The sequence below is a fragment of the Aphanomyces astaci genome (genome assembly GCF_000520075.1).
Source record: "Aphanomyces astaci strain APO3 unplaced genomic scaffold supercont1.34, whole genome shotgun sequence".
In the NCBI taxonomy this organism is placed as follows: Eukaryota; Oomycota; class Saprolegniomycetes; order Saprolegniales; family Verrucalvaceae; genus Aphanomyces; species Aphanomyces astaci.
Genome location: NW_009798297.1, coordinates 463,827 through 481,842, shown reverse-complemented (window position 1 = coordinate 481,842; position 18,016 = coordinate 463,827). Strand labels below are relative to the sequence as shown.

At 52.2% G+C, this 18,016-nt stretch overlaps 4 protein-coding genes across 4 annotated transcripts; 1 reads left to right on the top strand and 3 right to left on the bottom strand.

Annotated features, from left to right (window-relative positions):
* Positions 1 to 53: 53 nt before the first annotated feature.
* Positions 54 to 453, bottom strand: H257_11546 (hypothetical protein; the record flags this gene model as incomplete). Its single annotated transcript, XM_009838523.1, has 2 exons — positions 54 to 202; positions 414 to 453. 2 exons carry the CDS (start codon positions 451 to 453, stop codon positions 54 to 56), a joined length of 189 nt encoding a protein of 62 aa, XP_009836825.1.
* A 531-nt stretch (positions 454 to 984) lies between these two features.
* Positions 985 to 1,365, bottom strand: H257_11545 (hypothetical protein; the record flags this gene model as incomplete). Its single annotated transcript, XM_009838522.1, has 1 exon — positions 985 to 1,365. A coding segment is annotated over one exon (351 nt), but the record flags the coding sequence as incomplete, so codon positions are not given.
* Positions 1,366 to 1,469: 104 nt separating this feature from the next.
* Positions 1,470 to 2,048, top strand: H257_11544 (hypothetical protein). The gene is made up of 4 exons (XM_009838521.1): positions 1,470 to 1,545; positions 1,598 to 1,651; positions 1,694 to 1,763; positions 1,816 to 2,048. Exons 1-4 carry the CDS (start codon positions 1,489 to 1,491, stop codon positions 1,875 to 1,877), a joined length of 243 nt encoding a protein of 80 aa, XP_009836823.1. The 5' UTR covers positions 1,470 to 1,488; the 3' UTR covers positions 1,878 to 2,048.
* Positions 2,049 to 2,510: 462 nt separating this feature from the next.
* H257_11543 (hypothetical protein) lies at positions 2,511 to 17,428 on the bottom strand. The gene is made up of 7 exons (XM_009838520.1): positions 17,264 to 17,428; positions 17,102 to 17,204; positions 16,968 to 17,036; positions 16,709 to 16,917; positions 16,362 to 16,655; positions 16,111 to 16,275; positions 2,511 to 15,515 (listed from the first exon to the last, which is right to left on the bottom strand). The coding sequence occupies exons 1-7, from the start codon at positions 17,369 to 17,371 to the stop codon at positions 2,568 to 2,570; spliced, it is 13,896 nt and encodes a 4,631-aa protein (XP_009836822.1). The 5' UTR covers positions 17,372 to 17,428; the 3' UTR covers positions 2,511 to 2,567.
* Positions 17,429 to 18,016: the final 588 nt, after the last annotated feature.

Genomic DNA, 18,016 nt, shown 5'->3' with positions numbered 1-18,016 from the left:
CAGATCAAGACGATCGAGAGGGGGTGGCATGCACTCGGGGGCGTTATGGCGCTTCAGGATCTTGCCGAGGACGAACCACTCAAGTCAAAACGACTAGGGAGGGTGCCACGCCATGCTTGGGGGGGCTTTTGGTCGGAGTGAAACTCCACAATGGGGCTTCGTGTGAACAATGCAGCGATCGCCATCCACGTCAAGGGAACGCCTAATCCCATATTCAGTGAGCATCCATTGCAGAGCATTCTACAGCTCGAATTGGGCACTTGAAATATACACGTTGCGTTGCAACCAACTGTTCGGCCTACTTCATTAACTGTAAGTGTCGAATTGTACCACCTTTATTGTTGTTATTTTAGATCCAAATCACTTCCACCGCATATTGTTTTCCATGATACAAGTATACCACACGGCCGTACCAATGCTCGGGTGATACAGCAGCTTGTTGCGACCTGCCATCTCGGCATCTAAGGAATCCCCTGTGTACATTCGAATCGTAAAGCCATAATCAATCCAATTTGAAGGCGAACGATGACATACAGCTAAAGAGGTCGCCGTCTTCCAGAATACTAGGGGCTCTGGTATTGGCATGTAAAATGCCTCCAACAATGGGTTTCGTAATATGGGTACATCGAGGATGTAATAAAGTCAAGTTCATACATACCAGTATTACCTGAGTTTGCACTGTTGGTACGCTAGAACCTATTTGTTTTCACGACTAGAATAATTCTGCGGAATACTTCTCCCACGCATTCAGTTAATGAAAAACATCAGTTGTCTTATCGTAACCTTGGGTTGAAGCATAACCTTCAGCGCGCTATGACGATCTGTCTGGCATTGACATTTGATTCCCAAGCAACTCCAAGGACCACGAGAAAGCAATTCGGGTCTCCAGCACAACAACTAAGTGGTAATCCTGCTTGCCTTACGTTCTATTGCGAGCTATATGTGTGCATGCCGTGCAATTCGATCAAATTGTAAGGCACTCGAGGTCATATGATGTGTGTGTTCTTTACGAGGTTACATCACATCTAGTGGTGGGGCCGAAGGCAGTTCGTGGTAGGCTGGTGGACTATGTTCGTCGTACGGCTGTTCGTAGTCGGGAGGGCCCAAGAACGGGTGTGTGTAGTCGTGGCTGCTGCCTGTTGTGCTAGCAGCAGCGAATCGATTGTACCCCGTCCCTTGGGCAATGTGGCGTTTTGGAGGCGTATTGGCCTTCCGCATACATCGACATGCCACGCAAATGAGCAGAAGGGCTAAGATGGCGCTTAGAGACACCAATACTGCTGATGTGATCGTTGGATTGAGTGTCAGGGTGACCGTGACTGTGCCCGTGCGCTGCATCCCGTCAAGTCGCACCAGCATTGCTTTACACTTACCTGTAAAGATCCGTACATTATTATACGGAAATCCGGATAATAATAGAAGTCTGCCTGATTGGCTGAAATCAACCCAATGAAGAGCGGCTTAGCTACTGTTGACACTGTTGACAACATGGACTCCGCATTCGCAGGCAAATGGACCCTCGATGCCAAGGCACTGGACACGGATGTGGGTGATGCCTGCTGCTCATGAAGGTCACATATTGCTATTGCATCTGTAGATCCAAAACATCAAGGTGGCCTTGGCGGAATTGGACTCGTTGAAGCCTCGCAAGGTACGAGAACCTGTGCATCTTCGACACTCATCTCGGCGGTAGCAAGCGTACCTGCAGCGAGGCAACTTGTTCTTCCTGACAAAACCAGAAGTGGCCACACGCGCTAAAGAAGGTAAGTCGTGTGTGAGTGTACATGAAAAGTACCCACATTGGTTTATACGTAGCTGAACTCGAGGCTAAACAAGCCCGACGCCATGATGTTGGCCTCAAGCGTACCCAGTTGTAAGCACGATATACTTCTGCGCGTTGCTGTCAGATTTGCACAACTGCGTCAATGAATCACCCAAGCACTCAAATGTTGTGTGGAAAGCAGCTAAGCCCCAACCGATCGAAGTCATGACGAAGCTCAGCACGATCAATAATACATTCATTGAGGCGAATTCAATCTGGATTGGGCACCTTGTCATGTGAGCATATTTGTACATCACGTTCCTACTGTTTCATCCTGTCTTGCAACCTGCTCGATGTTGTTGGCGGCGTGTTGTCAGTTAGATAGCCTGTAAATCATCGCAATGAAACGTGGTAACAAGGTTGAAGCCTATACTTGCAAATTGGCCATCATTACTGTTAGTATATGCAATGGACACCAACCTAAAAAGAGTGTCAAGGACACAATCCAAGTACCGAAATGTATGAAACGTCTAATACCTGCGATGCCGTTTGTGTGGATATTCAACGAGTATCATATGCAATATGTATCGACGTCAATTCAATCACAACTGTCGTGATAACATCGTGAGAACCACAGTCCCTTACCTTGCATATGTGCATGTTTAGAATTCACAGATCAAAATCTGTCGGATGTAATATTCAACGATCAAGTACTGTTGGATCTCACTTCAAGAATGACAATGTAGGCTCCGAATACAACCATAAAACACGAACATCTAGTTCATTTTTACATTTACAGCTAGTTTTACGAGTCCGTGTTGAGACAGAGCGCGACTCCTTGCAGCACCCAGTGACTCATGTGCTCGGTGGATGCCAAGTCGGCTTCAAATACAAGGCCCACGCCCATGGCATTCCGTCTTGACTGTGTCACATACACTGGCGTGCGGAACGTGTTTTGCAGCTTGAGGCGGTTCGCTTCGATGGGAATGACCTGCAGGATCGGCAATTCTTCTACGAGTTGTTTGGGCAGTTGCTGGCACAAGCAACTGTGAGCGATGTCCCACGACGCGCCTTCCAAATGCAGTCCGCTCACGTAGCAGCCGCTTTCGAGTTTGGATTTGATTTCGCTGGGTTGGCGGTACTGTGTCACAGTTGTGTACAGCGTCGACTTGTCGAGGGGCCAGTTCTTCAAGCGACACGTAGTTTGAACGAGGGCAGTTAAATACGATTCGGGAATCCCCAGTCCAGACAGCCACATCACGGTCGGGTCCCCCTTGTCGATCCAGTCCATGTATTGCCTAAATCGTGACATAAAGTGCACCATCCAACTGCCCAGCGGTTTTTCCGTCTTGGGGCACAAACTTCGCCACATGTTGGGTAAAAACCCATCAAACAAAGCCGACCCCACGGCATCCAGCTCGTCACTCATGCCGATTTCCCCAATCAACGCCTTCTGGAGGTCGCCCAACGACACGGCCATCTTGGCCGTAAGCACATTCCATCGATCGAGCTCTTGGAGCAGCACGACTTGGGTTGGACTCGGCACGCCAAACCGTTTTCGAATCAACGCCACGTCGATCGGTTCCGGGACCTTGGTTTCAATGTCCGTGGCAATGTTTGTGATGTAATCTTCACGGGAGATACCGCCGCCACTGCCGGCACTCCGGGGCTGGAGGGAGATGAGGTCCCGCCATACGCTCTTGGTCATGTTCGTGTAATACCCGATTTCGGCGTTTGGGTGGAGCCCAAACACCGCCGGCGAGTTGGTCAACGGCAGCAACTCGACCATCTGCACGTACGTTTCCAGCGGACCGTCCCCCAACGGCAGGCAGTAATCATATCCAGATCGACTAAAGAAGAACGGCTGGCATGGATCAAAGAGAAAGTCGCCCATGTACTCGGACAAGTACGTGGTGAGCACCCGTCGGTCGTAATCGTCAGACACGCGGCCTCCGTACATGGCGTCGCCAATCAAGTACTTGAGCGACCCCCACGGCAGCACTTCGTCGCCGTCCACGTACGCCTTGTGCAAGTACAGCGACAGCAGTTTGCGGCTAATGTTAAAATCCGACTCGTTAAAGTCGTAGCTGACGTTCCACCCGATCTTGCCATACTTGCGGCGCTCGAGCACGACCGCGTGCAGAAAGCACAGCACAAACACCACTTGCTTGAACGACGGGTGCGGGCATTCGTCCAGCATGGACTGGTCCAATTTGCTGTACAAACTGCGCATGTTTTGCTTCAACCCGTCGGGGGGTTCGGTGACAACTTTGAGCGACCGCTGCAATATACCGAGGGGAAACCGGTCTGTGGGCTCTGTTGTGAGCCACAAGCGAAAGTCCTTGTGCGGTTTATGCATGGCCAAGAGCGTCTTTTCCAGGGTGCGGAGCCAACTCGCGAGCAAGTGGCAGTTCTGCAGAAGCACCCAATGGCCTCTTGTGTACCCGGCTTCGAGCATTTGCTCGGCGAGGGGTCCTTGGCCTTGTCCCAACGCTAGAAACTTGAACCGATGACCAGAAAACCCCGTGGCCTCCCCAAGGGTTTGAATGTCGCTTTGAGGGTCGGCTCCTGGACTTAGAATGCACACGATGGGGGCGGTAGGGGCGCTCTGGGCGTAGATTCGAGAGTAGTCCAACACGGGCGGCTGGACATATTTTTCACCCAGGACACTAATCACAAACAACTTCATGGCATTGTACACGCGGTCTTGGCGGAAACACCGATACAAGAGCAGTTGCTGCAGCGGCGTCAGCTTGAGGTTGTACTCGGACGGGAACGGGCTCGTTTCCGGGGCTTCCAGCGCGTACCAACGTTGCCAGTCGAGTTGCTTGGACGTGACTTCGTTGACAAAGTGTTCCAGCGGCCCGGGCATCTTGCTCAGACATAGCAGATCCTTCCATCCCGCCGTGGAAATCCAGTGGCAGTCGTCTGGCCTCGCCACGGACGCGCTTTCAAGGGATGTGTCCCCCTTGAGGAAAAAGTCGAGCTCCGGGCGGTTCAAGTCGCCTGCACTCGCCATGATCATGCACGTCATTTGGAATGACAACATGAGCTTGTGGCGCTCAAAGATCCCCGTGCACGTGTAGTCGTACATCATTTCCGTGATGCTTTGGATCATAAATCGCAGCCGCTTTTCGAGCACGACGTCGCGCTTGGCGTTGTCCAGGGCCGAGTGAAACACGGTGAGAAAGCTCGTGAGCGAGATCTCGTACATTTTCATGATCGTGCTCAGCGACGACATGGCAAAGTACATGATCGACCCGCGCAACGCCACGGGTGTGTACACGGCGCGCGCTTTGGTGATTTCGTCCTTGGTAAACTTGGATTGTTCTAATTTCGACCCGATCTCAGTGGCTTTGTTTTTGGTTTCGTCCAACGTGGCAATCAATTCTTCGTTGTCGAGAATGTTGCCCGACGACGTGGACAGTTCGTGCAGCAACATGTCTTCCAACTCGACGATCATTTGCGTGTTTTCACTCATGTCCCGCACCAAATCGCGGTACTGTTCTTCTAAATCTGGCCGTTCGTGCGCCACCACCACGTTCAGTAGCTGGTTCGCCAGCCCGCCCTGCGTCACGCTGTAGTTGATGATCATGGTTTTACCCATCACTTCGGGCGAGTAGTGCGGATTCGCCAGCTTGGACGTAAAGTACAGCCGAAAGTTGGCGTCCCACTCGACGTTCTTGTCGCCGAGCTTGATTAGGCGTTGCGTGCCTTCCATGAATGTGCTTTTCTCGAGCACCGGGTCCAAGATCGGGTCTAGTTCTTCGTCCACACTTTCAAACAAGAACGGGTTGCCAAACTGAATCGCCAGCTCCAAGTGCTTCATAAAGTCGCCGTCGTTGAGCGTTTTCACGGTCAGGTTGTTCTTCTCTTCGCGCCGTTTGATCCAGCTCACGGCTTGCTGCTGCGGGTCAATGCACAGCGGAAACCGCGACGATTTCGTCGTCAAGATGCCGTTCTGGACCGAGTGTTCGTCCGCCGGCAGCCCCTCCGCGACCCATTTCTGAACGGTTGCGTCGTTGGTTAGGGAACTTTCAAGCTTGAACGGGTCCGTTAATGGCAACTTGCGCGTCGTGATGTCGCTGAAAAAGTCCTTGTAGATTAGCTCGAACCGGTAATCAAAGCTGAACGCGCCCGTATAACTCAGGAACGACGCCGTAAGGAGGCAGTCGCCAATCAACTGGCCGCCTTGTTCGTTGAGGCTTTCAATGTCCTTGGTCCACCGAGACTTTTCACTGGCGAGGCCTGCTAAGAGTTTACTCGCGGCACTTAGGCGTTTTTGCATTTGGTCGGCTTGCGCTTTGAGCGCCTGCAGCTCCGTGTTGGCGGCTTCGAACGCGGTGCTGAGCTCGCCCAAGTCCTTATTGAGACGTTCCAACGTGTCTTTGAGTTCCAGGAGCTCCTGTTCCTTCACCGCTTGCTCCTTTTCCATCGTTTTGACTTTGAGTTTGAGCGGCTCTACGTTGCGTGCCACGTCGTAGTACTTGACGATCGCTACGACCCACACCAAGAGCCCCGTGCCCGCCTTCGATATGGACTTCATGTTGTCAATGTTCAAGTCAGGGTTTTTGAAGAACGTTTTGATCTTGGACACCATTTTGGGGGTAATTTTGTCCTTTTCGTACTCTTTCATCAACCCAAGCAAGTTTGGGTTGCCCAGCATGACCTTGGCGCCTTTCCAGTCCATGTCGAGTTCTTGTCCGGTTGGTTTCAAGATCAACACGCACATGCACACGGACATGACAAGGGCTGGCGGCGACGCAAACGATTTGATTTCCGTGAGATCCGACTTGGACAGGTCTTGCAGCGCTTGGGCGGCGGCTTCAACCGCCGGCAACGCTTCTAACAAGGCCGCATCGGCTTCTTCTTTCTCCTTATTGATGATCACCGTGGCCTTTTCGCACTCAATCTGCGTCACCGCGGCCACCTCTTGCTGTTTCGTAGCCACGGTGGACTTTTCCTCGATGTTTTTGATCAGGGCTTCACACGACACTGTCTTTTCGTCGACAATGATCTTCTTTTCGCTCAATTCGATTTGCATGCGGTCCACCGCCAAGCTAGCTTCGACGAGTTTCGTAAGGCCTCCCTTGAGCCGGGCAATACTGGCGTTCACAGTGTTATTGTTTTCTTTGAGCTGTTGTCGGTAGTTGGAGATAAAGTCCAAGTAGTTCTTGGGCGTGACGTAGTAATGCCGTCGGAGCTCCAATTCAAACCGATGGGCCACCGTCACCACACGCAGATGTGCATGGACCAAATGATTCACGACTTGAGGTCGGAATTCATCGGGAATTTTCTCGTCCATGAGAAAGTAGCTCGCAACGTTCCGAAGCGCGTCTTCTGGCCACGCAAAGAACCAGTCGATCACACACGCCGACACCAGACCTGGAAAGTTACGACAGCGTACACGTAACGTGTTGCCGGACGGGGACATGGCCAATATCACGTGCAAATGCTGGCGACACCGTTGGACGTAAAACTTCCAGCAGTTGTCGCTTGACTCGACGAGGCCCGCGGCTTTGACTTCGTGGCGGATGGACGCGCCGAGTTGATCCTTTTCATCTTGCTCAAACAATGCCGGCACCATCCCCGTTGTGAGCATATTGTTGATAAACTCGAGGAACCCTTCTTCGACCGCATGGGCGTCCGTGAAGAGAAACACGACGGGCGTTTTGCCCAGTTTGCGGTACAAATCCTTGAGATTCTCGCGAAACTCGGCCTCGCCATACCCTCTCGTCAAGAAGATCTCAAACAAGTCGTACCCGGCGGTAAACGTCGCCAGTCGTGACAGACTCTGCTTGCCGCTACCCCCGACGCCAATCAACAAGGCGTGACCAAGGGGGTTGCGTATGATGCGAAGGATGCGGCTGAGATGCTCCAAAGCCATTTCAAACAGCACGAGCGTCATGGGTTTGTTATCCAAGTTGTACGTTTCCAACACTTCGTCAAAGATGGACCGAATGCGCTTATACGAGTCCATGTCTTGATACAGCCGCAAGTCTTCGCCGGCGCTTGTGAGCCGATTGCGGCAGTCCATATAGTCGCCGTAGATGGACGGGTTTACTAGCACCGCGTCCGCCTCTGCCGGAAACGTATCCTTCACGAGGGTGCTCAGTGCAGCGTCGACGGTGGCAATGTCGGCCGTTCCTGTCAACCGATCGCTGAAGATTCGAAGCACTTCGTTGCGCCACAATCGCACGAGTTTCGAAGGCGTGTCGTACTTGTCGGTTGTGGCCATGCACACACCTTCGCATACTCGTCCAAGGTCGCGCAAGTTGAAAATGTAGTGGAATTTGGATGGTGTCGGTGGCAGCTTTTCCACAATCACGTCAAACAGACGCAGCAGCATGTCGGTGAGTTTTGCGCCCGCGTCTTTCACCGTGGGCGTGAAATTCCGCAAGTATGTGGTCAAAATCGATCCGTAGATGTTTCGGAGTACGTCTTTCGTCGGGGGCGTTAGGTTATACACGTTAAACAGCGCCACAAACCGCGGATCCACCTGGTTGCGACCGCCGCCGGGAGGACCCATGGCGCCGATGTACTGCAAGTCCTTCAAAATGCGCAAATCCAATTCCTTCCCTCGGTCGTACATACAGCCCTTGCTCACAACAAAATGCAAGAGCGCAATGGGTTGCTGTGTGCCGTACAAATCGACCTTGGGCATGTTCATATCGTCGATGAAGACGGCCAGCTTCTTGCCAGCCGGGGGACCGTAGATCTTCCCCGTGCGCTTGTCGACATTGGCTTGGATGTTGGTGAGGACGTCTGTGGAGCTTGTTCGGCTAGAAAAGTTGATAGCGAGCGAGTTCATCGTTTGCGGGTCCAGTTCCTTGAGGTAGTTTTGGATCGTGACGGTTTTGGCTGTGCCACTTTCGCCGACAAACAGAATCGGCCGGCCGTCCGCCTTGGTGCAGGCGTGGAGGATGTACGAGTACAGCACCGAGTCGGTGGTAGGGACGAGGATATTGCTAAAGTTGAACGGCGCGGGCTCGGCGTACGCGGGTACTTTGGAGTCCCATGTCTGCCACTTGTGCGTTTCGTGGTTGTATAGACACTCGTACAGACTTTGCGTGGGCAAGTTGGACTGGGCTATCGTTTTCACAAACTCGTCAAAGCGTTTGCGGCTGGCGTCAACTAGTGCTGCCCCAAGGGACCACACCATGCAAAACACAAACAATCCCTCCAAATCAGTTCGTTCCAGCGCCACGTCGCTGCCCGACGACGACGGGAGGTAGCTGTCGATGGCGTTGCACAGCTGTTTGCACATTTCCATGTTGGAGATCGGGATCACTTGGGTGAGCTTTCCCACCACTTCCTTGCCCACCATCCCTTCGAGCACATAGTCGACGCACTTTGGCACGTAATGATCAAACAATTCCGCGAGGATTTGCTTCTCGTCGCCCTTGTTGTTCCGTCTCTTGAGCCATCGTTCAAAGTGCGGACGGTACCCCAAGTTCTTTGGATCGACCCACACCATACCACATCGACTGATGGTCGCTGGTGATGCATATTGCAAGTCAAATGTTTCGCAGATCATGCTGCAATGCGACTGGAGGCGGATGCGCTCGCCGTTGGGCAGCGTGAGCAGCTTGTTGTCGTCCATGACCGAGTTCATGTTTTCCACCCACACAGCGTCCACGTCGCCGTCGTAGATGAGCCACCGCTTCTCGTTCTCTTTGCCTGGGGGCAGAGGTTGATTGAGCTCTCGAAATAGCTTGGATAGCACGCCGTCCGTCCAGTCCCGTGTCACAGGGTCCATCGTCCCGTACAATTCTGCGACAGATTGCGCTTTTGGATTCAGCACAAACATCTTAACGAGTTCGTCCAGGGCAACCTTGGACGCATTCGCCAACGTCTGCAGCACGAGCGATTTGCCGCCTCCAGTTGGCCCTACGATCATGGTCGTGTGTCGAACCAGCATCGTTTCGTACATTTGGATGATCTTGTCCGTCTGGTCCTGGCACACGGCGGCGTCCTGCGACTTGTAGTCGCCAGCCTCCAAATCGGCGTCGATCGCGTCCTTGAGGGCGGCGTACCCCACACGGGGGCAGTCTAGGCCCGGGAACAAGTCGTTAATCAACCCGTGGAAGAGCGGCACATCTTCAAACACAAATTTCGGCATATTGCTGTCCCGCAACGCCCGCATGAGCACCAAGTCTTCGCTCATGGTGCTGTACTCGCGCTTCAATGATCCTGCCATCACGAGTACACTCTTGAGCGCGCGCAAACCAAAGTCGTAGTGATACTGTTTGCTCAGCTGTTCGCGGGACAGCTTGTATAGCACAGTCATCTTTTTCGCCAATGCGACGGCGTTTTCAAAGCCCTCGCTGAACAACATGATTTGGCAAATCATGAGCAAGTCTGGGACGATCATCGTCACAGGTCGAAACAGCGCTTTGAGGTTGTCTGGTAACTCGGTGCGGCCGGCGTACCCCGGGTTCATCGTGATGAAAAATCCACACGTGGCAAACCCTGCCGTCCGATGGATCGAGATTTCCGTGCCAAACCCAATGTCCACTGTTGGTTTGTCGTAGTTGAGTGCATTTTGAATCGCGCGGAGCTGGGCCGACACGACCGACAGCACTTCAATGTTGATCCGGTTGAACTCGTCAAAGCACCCCCACGCACCGACTTGGACGAGTCCGGAAAAGATGCTTCCCATCGCTTTATAGTCGAGGCCTTCGCCGCAGTTGATGACATAACAAGGCAGCGCCAGCGACTTGGCCAAATCTTTCACCGTTTCTGTCTTACCCGTGCCTGCTGGTCCTGCGGGCGACCCGCCCAGCTTGAACGTGAGCGCTTGAGACAGCGTCATGTAGCATCGGTCGGTGAGCGGCGTGATGACCAGTCGGCCGTTTAGCCCCATGTACTCGTACCCGTACCGAAACGCGCCCGTGCATTGCCGAATCACGACGTCGTCGACGTCCTTATCCCAGTAAAACCGAAGCTGCGACTCCCACGCAAACTCTTTTTCATGCAAGATCGAGTCGCGCACAAACGAGTCGACAATATCGCGTGCGTGCACGTCAATAATGAGCAGCGTGTTGACTTTTTTGCGGGTAGTTTTGATAAGAGGTTCGCGCACTTGGCGTACGAGTTCGTTGAGCTGGTGGGTGAGTTTGATCTCGAGCTCTTTCATCGCATACTTGTTGCCCCCCGCCACACGGTGAAACACGTCTTCGACCTCCCACGTCCACCAGATTTGGCTACCCACCAACCCCACCATCCCCAGCACGTCGCTCAGCCACTGCGTCCGCGGCGTTCGCGCATAATGAAACACGCCTTCCTTGGCAATCACTTGAAGCGTCACCTTCATTTCGTCTTCGACGCCAGTCATCCACGCTTCCACAGGTCCTTCGACCACGGACGGCGTGCGGAATGCAAACCCCTCGCCCTCGGAGCTTTCCATAGCCGACACTTGGCGGTTATTTCGCACAAACGTGAGCACCTTGACATTGTCAAACAGCTTGAGCATGTGCACTTGAATCGACGTAGGGTCCGAGCTCCCAAGGACGCTGAGCAGTTCGTCGTCTGAGATGAAGAAAAACCGGGGAAACGAGTTGCGCTTCGTATCCAGGTAGTCACTCAGGCTCTTTTGGCACTTGTCGAGGCGTTCGCTGAGACTTTGGAGGGTCTCGGTGCGGTTGTCAGACGTGCATGCGTCGACGGCGATCGCGTTCTTGTACGTAGCGGCCATGATGGTTTTCCACGCCTTGTCTATCGCATCAAACTTTTTGGCTTCTTCGGGCAATTGCAGCCGAATGTCCTCGGCGCCAATGAAAATGCTCTCCAAGTACATCCACTTGCGCTGGACGACAAACCACACGTCGATACATTCGTTGACAATGTTGAGCTTCTTTTCCCATTTGCGCACTCGGTCGGTAAAGCTTGTGATGAACCGCGACCCGCTCATCGTTTGAAGGTTCAGCATGTGATCTTCCAGCGTCAACTTGAGTTCGTCCGCGGTTCGGAGGACCCAGCCGCGGTCGGTACCGTTCTTCTTGTACTTGGCAACTTCAAACGCTGCTTTTGCCCACACGTCTTCGATCTTGGACAGTTCTTGTTCGATTTTGGTCTCTTGCATGGCAGCATTGACGATTTCGGCAATCTCGCCGCTGAACCGGTGCAGTTGCATCGCAAACAAGTTGGTCAGCGTGAATGTTTTCACGTTCATGTCAAACTTGACCTTGGTTACACCCATGAGGTCTTCCCAATGACGCGGCTTCATCGCGTCGTTCTTGAGCGACGCAATCAACGGGATGCTTTCTTTGAACGCCAGGATTTGCTTTTCGACTTCTAAAAACGTCGACATAGCGCGCAAGTCTTTGGGAAACTTACGGCACTTTTTCTCGAGCTCATCAATGCCTTTGGTCATAAACCCAACGTCCAACTCGACCCACAGCACAGACGCCATGGCCGAAATAAAGTCCTTTTGCTCCGTATACAGGGCATACACTGTCTCTTGTTTCTCTAGCGCTTCGGTGATTTCCTGAAGTTCAGGGTACGCCGAGAGGGGCAGTGCAAACAGGTTCTCGGCGTTCACGAGCTCTTGCCGCCGGCTTTTAAACGCTCCCAGGCGCTTCTTGAAGTCCTGGACGAGGTCCAACCCCTTGTCCAAGTCGGCGGTGGTCGCGCCAGGCCCACTGGCAAAAAATTCGCTGCGCATGTCTTTGCATTCCATCGCAAACGTCACCGTGTCTTGCTTGGTCACGACGCGGAATTGGTCTTTTACACGAAGTAAGCGCAAATCCTTGGTCTTGCCAGCGATGACGAGTGCCCGCCACCGATTTTCCAAGCCAAACGCCCGAGCCGTTTCCAACGGGTTGTCGGGCAAATCAATCGCGTACGTTTGCAACGTACGGTACCGCTCGACAATGTCCGTGTACTCGAGCTCCATTTCCATGCCAGCCGCCGAGATCACCGCGATTGTATTGAGCAGCGCTTTGAGCGAGGCTAGGTCCTGGGGATCACTCTGCAAATCCAGTTCGAACGCGTCCATTTTGGCGGAAATCGCCGCCAATTTCTTGGCGCTGAGTTCATGCAAGATCTTGCCATAGTCGTCTTTCCACTTGTCCGACTGCTTGGCGATCGTCACGGCCACGGCCAAACAGTTGATCTGCAAAAAGTCCGTCTCTTTCTCCGTGGGTTGGTTGCGCACGCTCTCGGCGAGCCGCGCATACGACGCCATCCTCGTGTCAAAGTAGACACAACTGGGCTTTTTCTCGCCCAGCTTATCGAGCGCGGACCGGCGCTTGGCATTCCAGAGGCTGTACACAGTGTCGTACCGGCGCCACGAGTCCAGGTACTTGTTGATAATGTTGAACACTTTGTGGATTTCTTGGTTGAGGCTCAGTGTCATCTTGATCACGTACGGGTTTTGCGAAATGTCAGAGTAAAACGTAAACAGCACCGGCTCGTCGTCTTCGTTGATCTGCTGCGGCTCGGTTTCCCGGCACGTGCCGTGCATCCACCTGACAAATGACTTGGCGCTTTCGACAATATGCTTGACACATTTGCTCAGGTACTTGTACATGTCCGACAGCGACGGCGTCACGACAATGTCCTTGCCGTTCATCGTGGCTTTGATCTTGCACAACGGCGGCCGTTTGAGTTTTTGGTCGCTGGCTTTGGCTATATCTTTTTGGTGCACATTTAGCAACGCCTGGAACGTTGTCATGGACCCGATAATCATCTTGGTGATGGCGTTGAAGATTCGCCGTTCCCAGTACATGTAGTACGTGGCGAGCTTGGGGCTCGTGCCTGTATTGACCCCCGCCACGACTTCTTCCACCTTGATCAACAACGGACCAATGCTCCGGTAGTGTTGTACGAGCTCGTCGATGCGCGTCGTCCGGTTGCGCTCCATGAGCTCGTAGAACTCGCCTACTTCGGTCACGACGCCGTCCTCGTAGTCGCTGATCTTGATGAGCATGGTCCGCTCAATCGCCACGACCACTTCGTCGATCATTTTCGAGCTCTTGTGGACTTGGCTTACAATGTTGCTAAACTGATTGAGTGCTTTCAAGCAAGACTCGACAAACGACACGATGCGCTGCGAGTTCCAGTTGAGTGGGTAAAACCCCACACGAAGCACATCGTCCAGGTCCTTGACTTGGCTTCGCAACAGGTGCATCTCCACGGCCGACAAGCTCTCGAGCAGCGCGTCGTACTGTTTGAGCATCATCTTGATATCGTGCACGATCTGGTGGTACTTGTCTTCTTGCAGCGTCACATTGAGCGCTTCTTCGGGGATGTCAAACCCGAGCCGGTCCATGTACTTGGCTTCGCGGATAATCATCGACAGCTCGGGCGCAAAGTTGGGAAAGTACGGCGGCGGCGGCAACTTCATCACGGGCGTGCCGTTCTCGATTTTGGTCGTTTCGAGCAGCGCTGGCCCCAAGATGGGTTGCTTCAGGTACTCGTTCGTGAGTGATGGCACGCGAGTCTTCCACTCGTGATGGAGCCCCTTGATGTATGCGTCGACAGCCCTAGCAAACACGAGGTACTTGTCCTTGACGTCTTCGCCGTGGGGACTCTTGAGCAGGTCGTTCATCGCTCGAAATCGCATGATGGGCTTCTTGGCGCGGTGGTACAGCGCCCGTGCCCACGAAATGGCGCCGCCCACAGGCGGATGGTTCTTGTAGATTGGCGGGTCGGCCTTGTACAAGTCAAACTGTTCGCTGAGTTTTTCGAGCTCTTTCGAGTACTGCATGAGAATGTCCTTGTACTTTTCCATCATTTGCTTGTTGATGCTGTCGCGGGATTGGATGTTTTGAAAGTTCTGGAGCAAGTCGAACGCACCTTCGGCACTGCGCAGCTTTTGGAACGACGTGTCGATAAACTTGCGCGTCATGGCTTCGATCTCGGACACTTTTTCTCGGAATTGCACCATCACGCTTTCCCAGCTCGTCTTGTACCCGCGGTCAAAGATACGAAACGGGACGTTTTCAAACGGGGAAATCAGCCCTTCTACTCGCGCCATCACATCATCGATGCCTTGCGAGTCGCCTGTGACAGACTTGAGCTCGGGGCCGAGGAATTTGTGAAACTGGTCGAGCACCGTGGCCACTTCCTGGAGGTTCTCGCAAATCTTGGCCATGTAGTTGGTCTGGTCGAATAAACGTTTGCGGTCAAACTCCCACCGGTGGTCTGTACCGCTCGCTTCGATGCGCTCGCGGACCTTCATGTACGTGGCATGCCACAGCTCGAGCACCATTTTGGCTTCTTCGATCGCGTGCAGCGCGGCTTCGGGCGACTTGCGCAGGATCGTGTGGATGTTGACCTCAACCGCGACCTTGTCTGCAATCTCGGACGCGATGCGTTCCATGAGCGGCACCATGCGCTCGTCCGTGTTGTAGTGCCGCGAGATGATCCACACCATTCGAATCGCATTCATCATGGACGGAAGCGTATCGGCAATGGTGCTGAAGGACCCGCTCGCGATGTTCTTAAAGTGCCGCTCGAGCGTTGTGAGGAACTTGACGTTGTCCTTTGCTTCAATGTACAGCTTGCTCAGCTCGGAGAAGTGATACCGAAATGTTGACAGCATCGACGCCTCGACGAGTTCCAGCAGCGCGAGCATCTTTTGCACGTTTGGCATGTTGATTTGCTCGAAAATCGTGCTCAATGTGGCGTTGCGCTCGCGCCAAAACTCGATTTCGGCCAACGGACCCTTGCGTTTCGGTGCTTTCCGGGCTTCTTGGTCTACCACCATCGCCACCACTTTGTACCATTCTTCCAGTGCTTGTTCAATCTACCCGTATGACAAAAAGATGAGTTGCATGTTGTGTTGAGAGAGATTCCAAGCTACTTGAAAGTGTTTCCACGCAGTAGAAATGCATGTGTATATAATATATATAATTTCGATAGGAATAGGAGATGGTTCAAAAGCAGCATGCATATATTGTGGATTCGGTACAGATTTCCAGACCCCTTCGAATCGAATCACGAATCGACGCTATTGGCTAATCCATTTTTGAGTGGATTTGATTGGCTCCTGCAGAAAGGACAAGTATATTAAACCAATCAGAAGTTCCAGCGTGATTCAATATTGATTCGACAAACCAGGCGAATTTTCGAAGTTTATAGCGAATTCACAATACGTTGTCAAGCTGATTCAAATTTGGAGTGGGGGGTGTTGCGCAATCGACAGACAAACGACTGACCAATCAAGGCCCAGCACACAAATCAAGTAACCAATCAATAGCCACCATTGGACTAGTAGTAGTAGTGTACATGCCTTCACAATTTCTCCATACCAAATTCAGAAGAAAAAAATGGGAATTGGTGAATCAGTACATATACACAATTGTTTTGCCTAAAAGCACAATATATATATATATATATACCGTGTTGATAAGCTCGTAGTCGTCCAGACACGCATCGGGTTTGTCGATTAAAACGTTTGGAATGGTCAAATGGACGTCCCCTTGAATTTGTTGCATCGCGTTGGAGATTTGCGAGGCAAATTTGAGCAAATTCCCTCGAAACTCGTTGCGCACGGCGTCAATCACCTACATCGTTCCCCAACAACGTATATATATTTTTTCGTTGATTGCCATTGCCACGATATATATATATATATATGACAAATCAGTACCTTGAGCGCTTGGTGGGTATTTGTGACCTCGTTGTCGTACCCGGCTTCACCAATCAATTTTGGATCCAAGATGGGAATAAACACATGGCAGATGACGCCTTCAAGGTTGGTGAGGAGGTCCCCCGTAGAGCACCCGACCTCGATATTGGTCGCAACGTCGTCGCTGCCGTCGGTCTGCGCCTGGATCATCACGCTGCCGTCGCCGCTTTTAATGAAGAAGACACACGGCCGGTCGAGGACTTGGGTGTCTGGAGGAAGCACGTTCAAGCTCACGTTGCACAAGACCCTCGATTCCTAAGAACATGTCAGTATATATTGAACGACACTTGACTCGAAGAAACGCTTACCCGTTGAAGCACTTTGCGGGTGATTTTTTGAGTGACGGGGCGCGGAGCCATCATCATCACCTCTGGCGCCGCGAGATCCCCCGACGATGACCCCGTGGACAAGTTCAAAGCGCGTTCGTCTTGGTCGACTGTGACGCCGCCATTGTTGTCCACATGGAGGGGTTCCTCTGGCAACGAGTCGCCACTACCTTCGCTGGACTCGCCTTCCGCTTGAACAACAACATGAGTGGTGACGCATGCCTCCATAAAATATGTATACCCTTGAGTGGAGCACCCTCGACTGCAGCTTTCAAGGTCGTCGCAACTTCTACTTCCTCTTCTATTTCCACTGCATACACAAACATATACGTATGTATCCGTTGAGTAACATACACGATGGACTGAGCGTTGTACCCTCGATGTCGACGTCAACCTTGGACGTGAAGAAGAACAGCACTGCCCCAGCACTTGTGTCGGTCGAAAAGAATTGGCGAAAGAGATCTCGAGTCGGGAGTTTCTACACATTGCATCGCCATGGTGTGTGGACGACAGAATGGCATGACGTGGTGACCGTACCTTGACCGCACTCTTCGAGTTCTCTTCGAACACGCGGTTGTATGCCTCATCGTCGATATCCAATCCCTTGCATACCAGCCGACGAGTCCATCTCGACACGTCATCCATCGACACCACCTGTGCTTCCTTGTGTGGCGCGACTTTTCAAAGATAAACAAGGCGTCCACTCGCCGTTATATAATGATTCAACTTGAATTTTGTATTACCATTTGGATTCTTGGCTTAAACTGTCTTTCCATCGTGTAACTGCCGTCGGTTCAATATGGAATGTTGGTCATTTTCATATACAGTTAGTTCGCAAACTACTGTAGTACTAGTAGAGCAATTTCTAGTAGATTAACTAGAAATTGCATCGTTCACGTAACTGCCTTCGGTTCGACACAGAATGTTGGTAATTTTCATTTATAAAAGTAGTTTTTGAACCCTTGATCTCAGTGTGACTAGTTAGTTGGTGGTGTAACGTTAGTTCCAACGTTACCTCGTTCAGGACCGGAACCTACAGTAGGCTACACCCTACGGCGCGAGTCACGAGTCCATCCTGATGGGCACGAAACCAGTGTACGCCTTAAGGTAAGACCGTACTTACATTTCGTGGCACATAGAACGCACGCAACGAGATGACTTGATATAATACCTTTTTTGGTAGTGCCACATGCTCCAGCAACACCTGAAGGTCAAACGAAGCAGCACTTTTCGTATAACAAAATAACAAAGTGCATGGGAACGAATTAGCAGCTAATCAACTAAAATACT

What these genes read in the sequence shown, in the direction of transcription:
- H257_11544 (XM_009838521.1), top strand. Translation starts at nt 1,489, where the DNA reads ATGGACTCCGCATTCGCAGGCAAATGGACCCTCGATGCCAAGGCACTG. An exon ending in CCAAGGCACTGGACACGGAT is followed by an intron (nt 1,546 to 1,597) that starts GTGGGTGATGCC and finishes TTGCATCTGTAG; the next exon opens with ATCCAAAACATCAAGGTGGC. An exon ending in GGCCACACGCGCTAAAGAAG is followed by an intron (nt 1,764 to 1,815) that starts GTAAGTCGTGTG and finishes GTTTATACGTAG; the next exon opens with CTGAACTCGAGGCTAAACAA.
- H257_11543 (XM_009838520.1), bottom strand. Translation starts at nt 17,371, where the DNA reads ATGGATGACGTGTCGAGATGGACTCGTCGGCTGGTATGCAAGGGATTG. An exon ending in CGAGGGTGCTCCACTCAAGG is followed by an intron (nt 16,918 to 16,967) that starts GTATACATATTT and finishes TTGTTGTTCAAG; the next exon opens with CGGAAGGCGAGTCCAGCGAA. An exon ending in ATACCCACCAAGCGCTCAAG is followed by an intron (nt 16,276 to 16,361) that starts GTACTGATTTGT and finishes GGAACGATGTAG; the next exon opens with GTGATTGACGCCGTGCGCAA.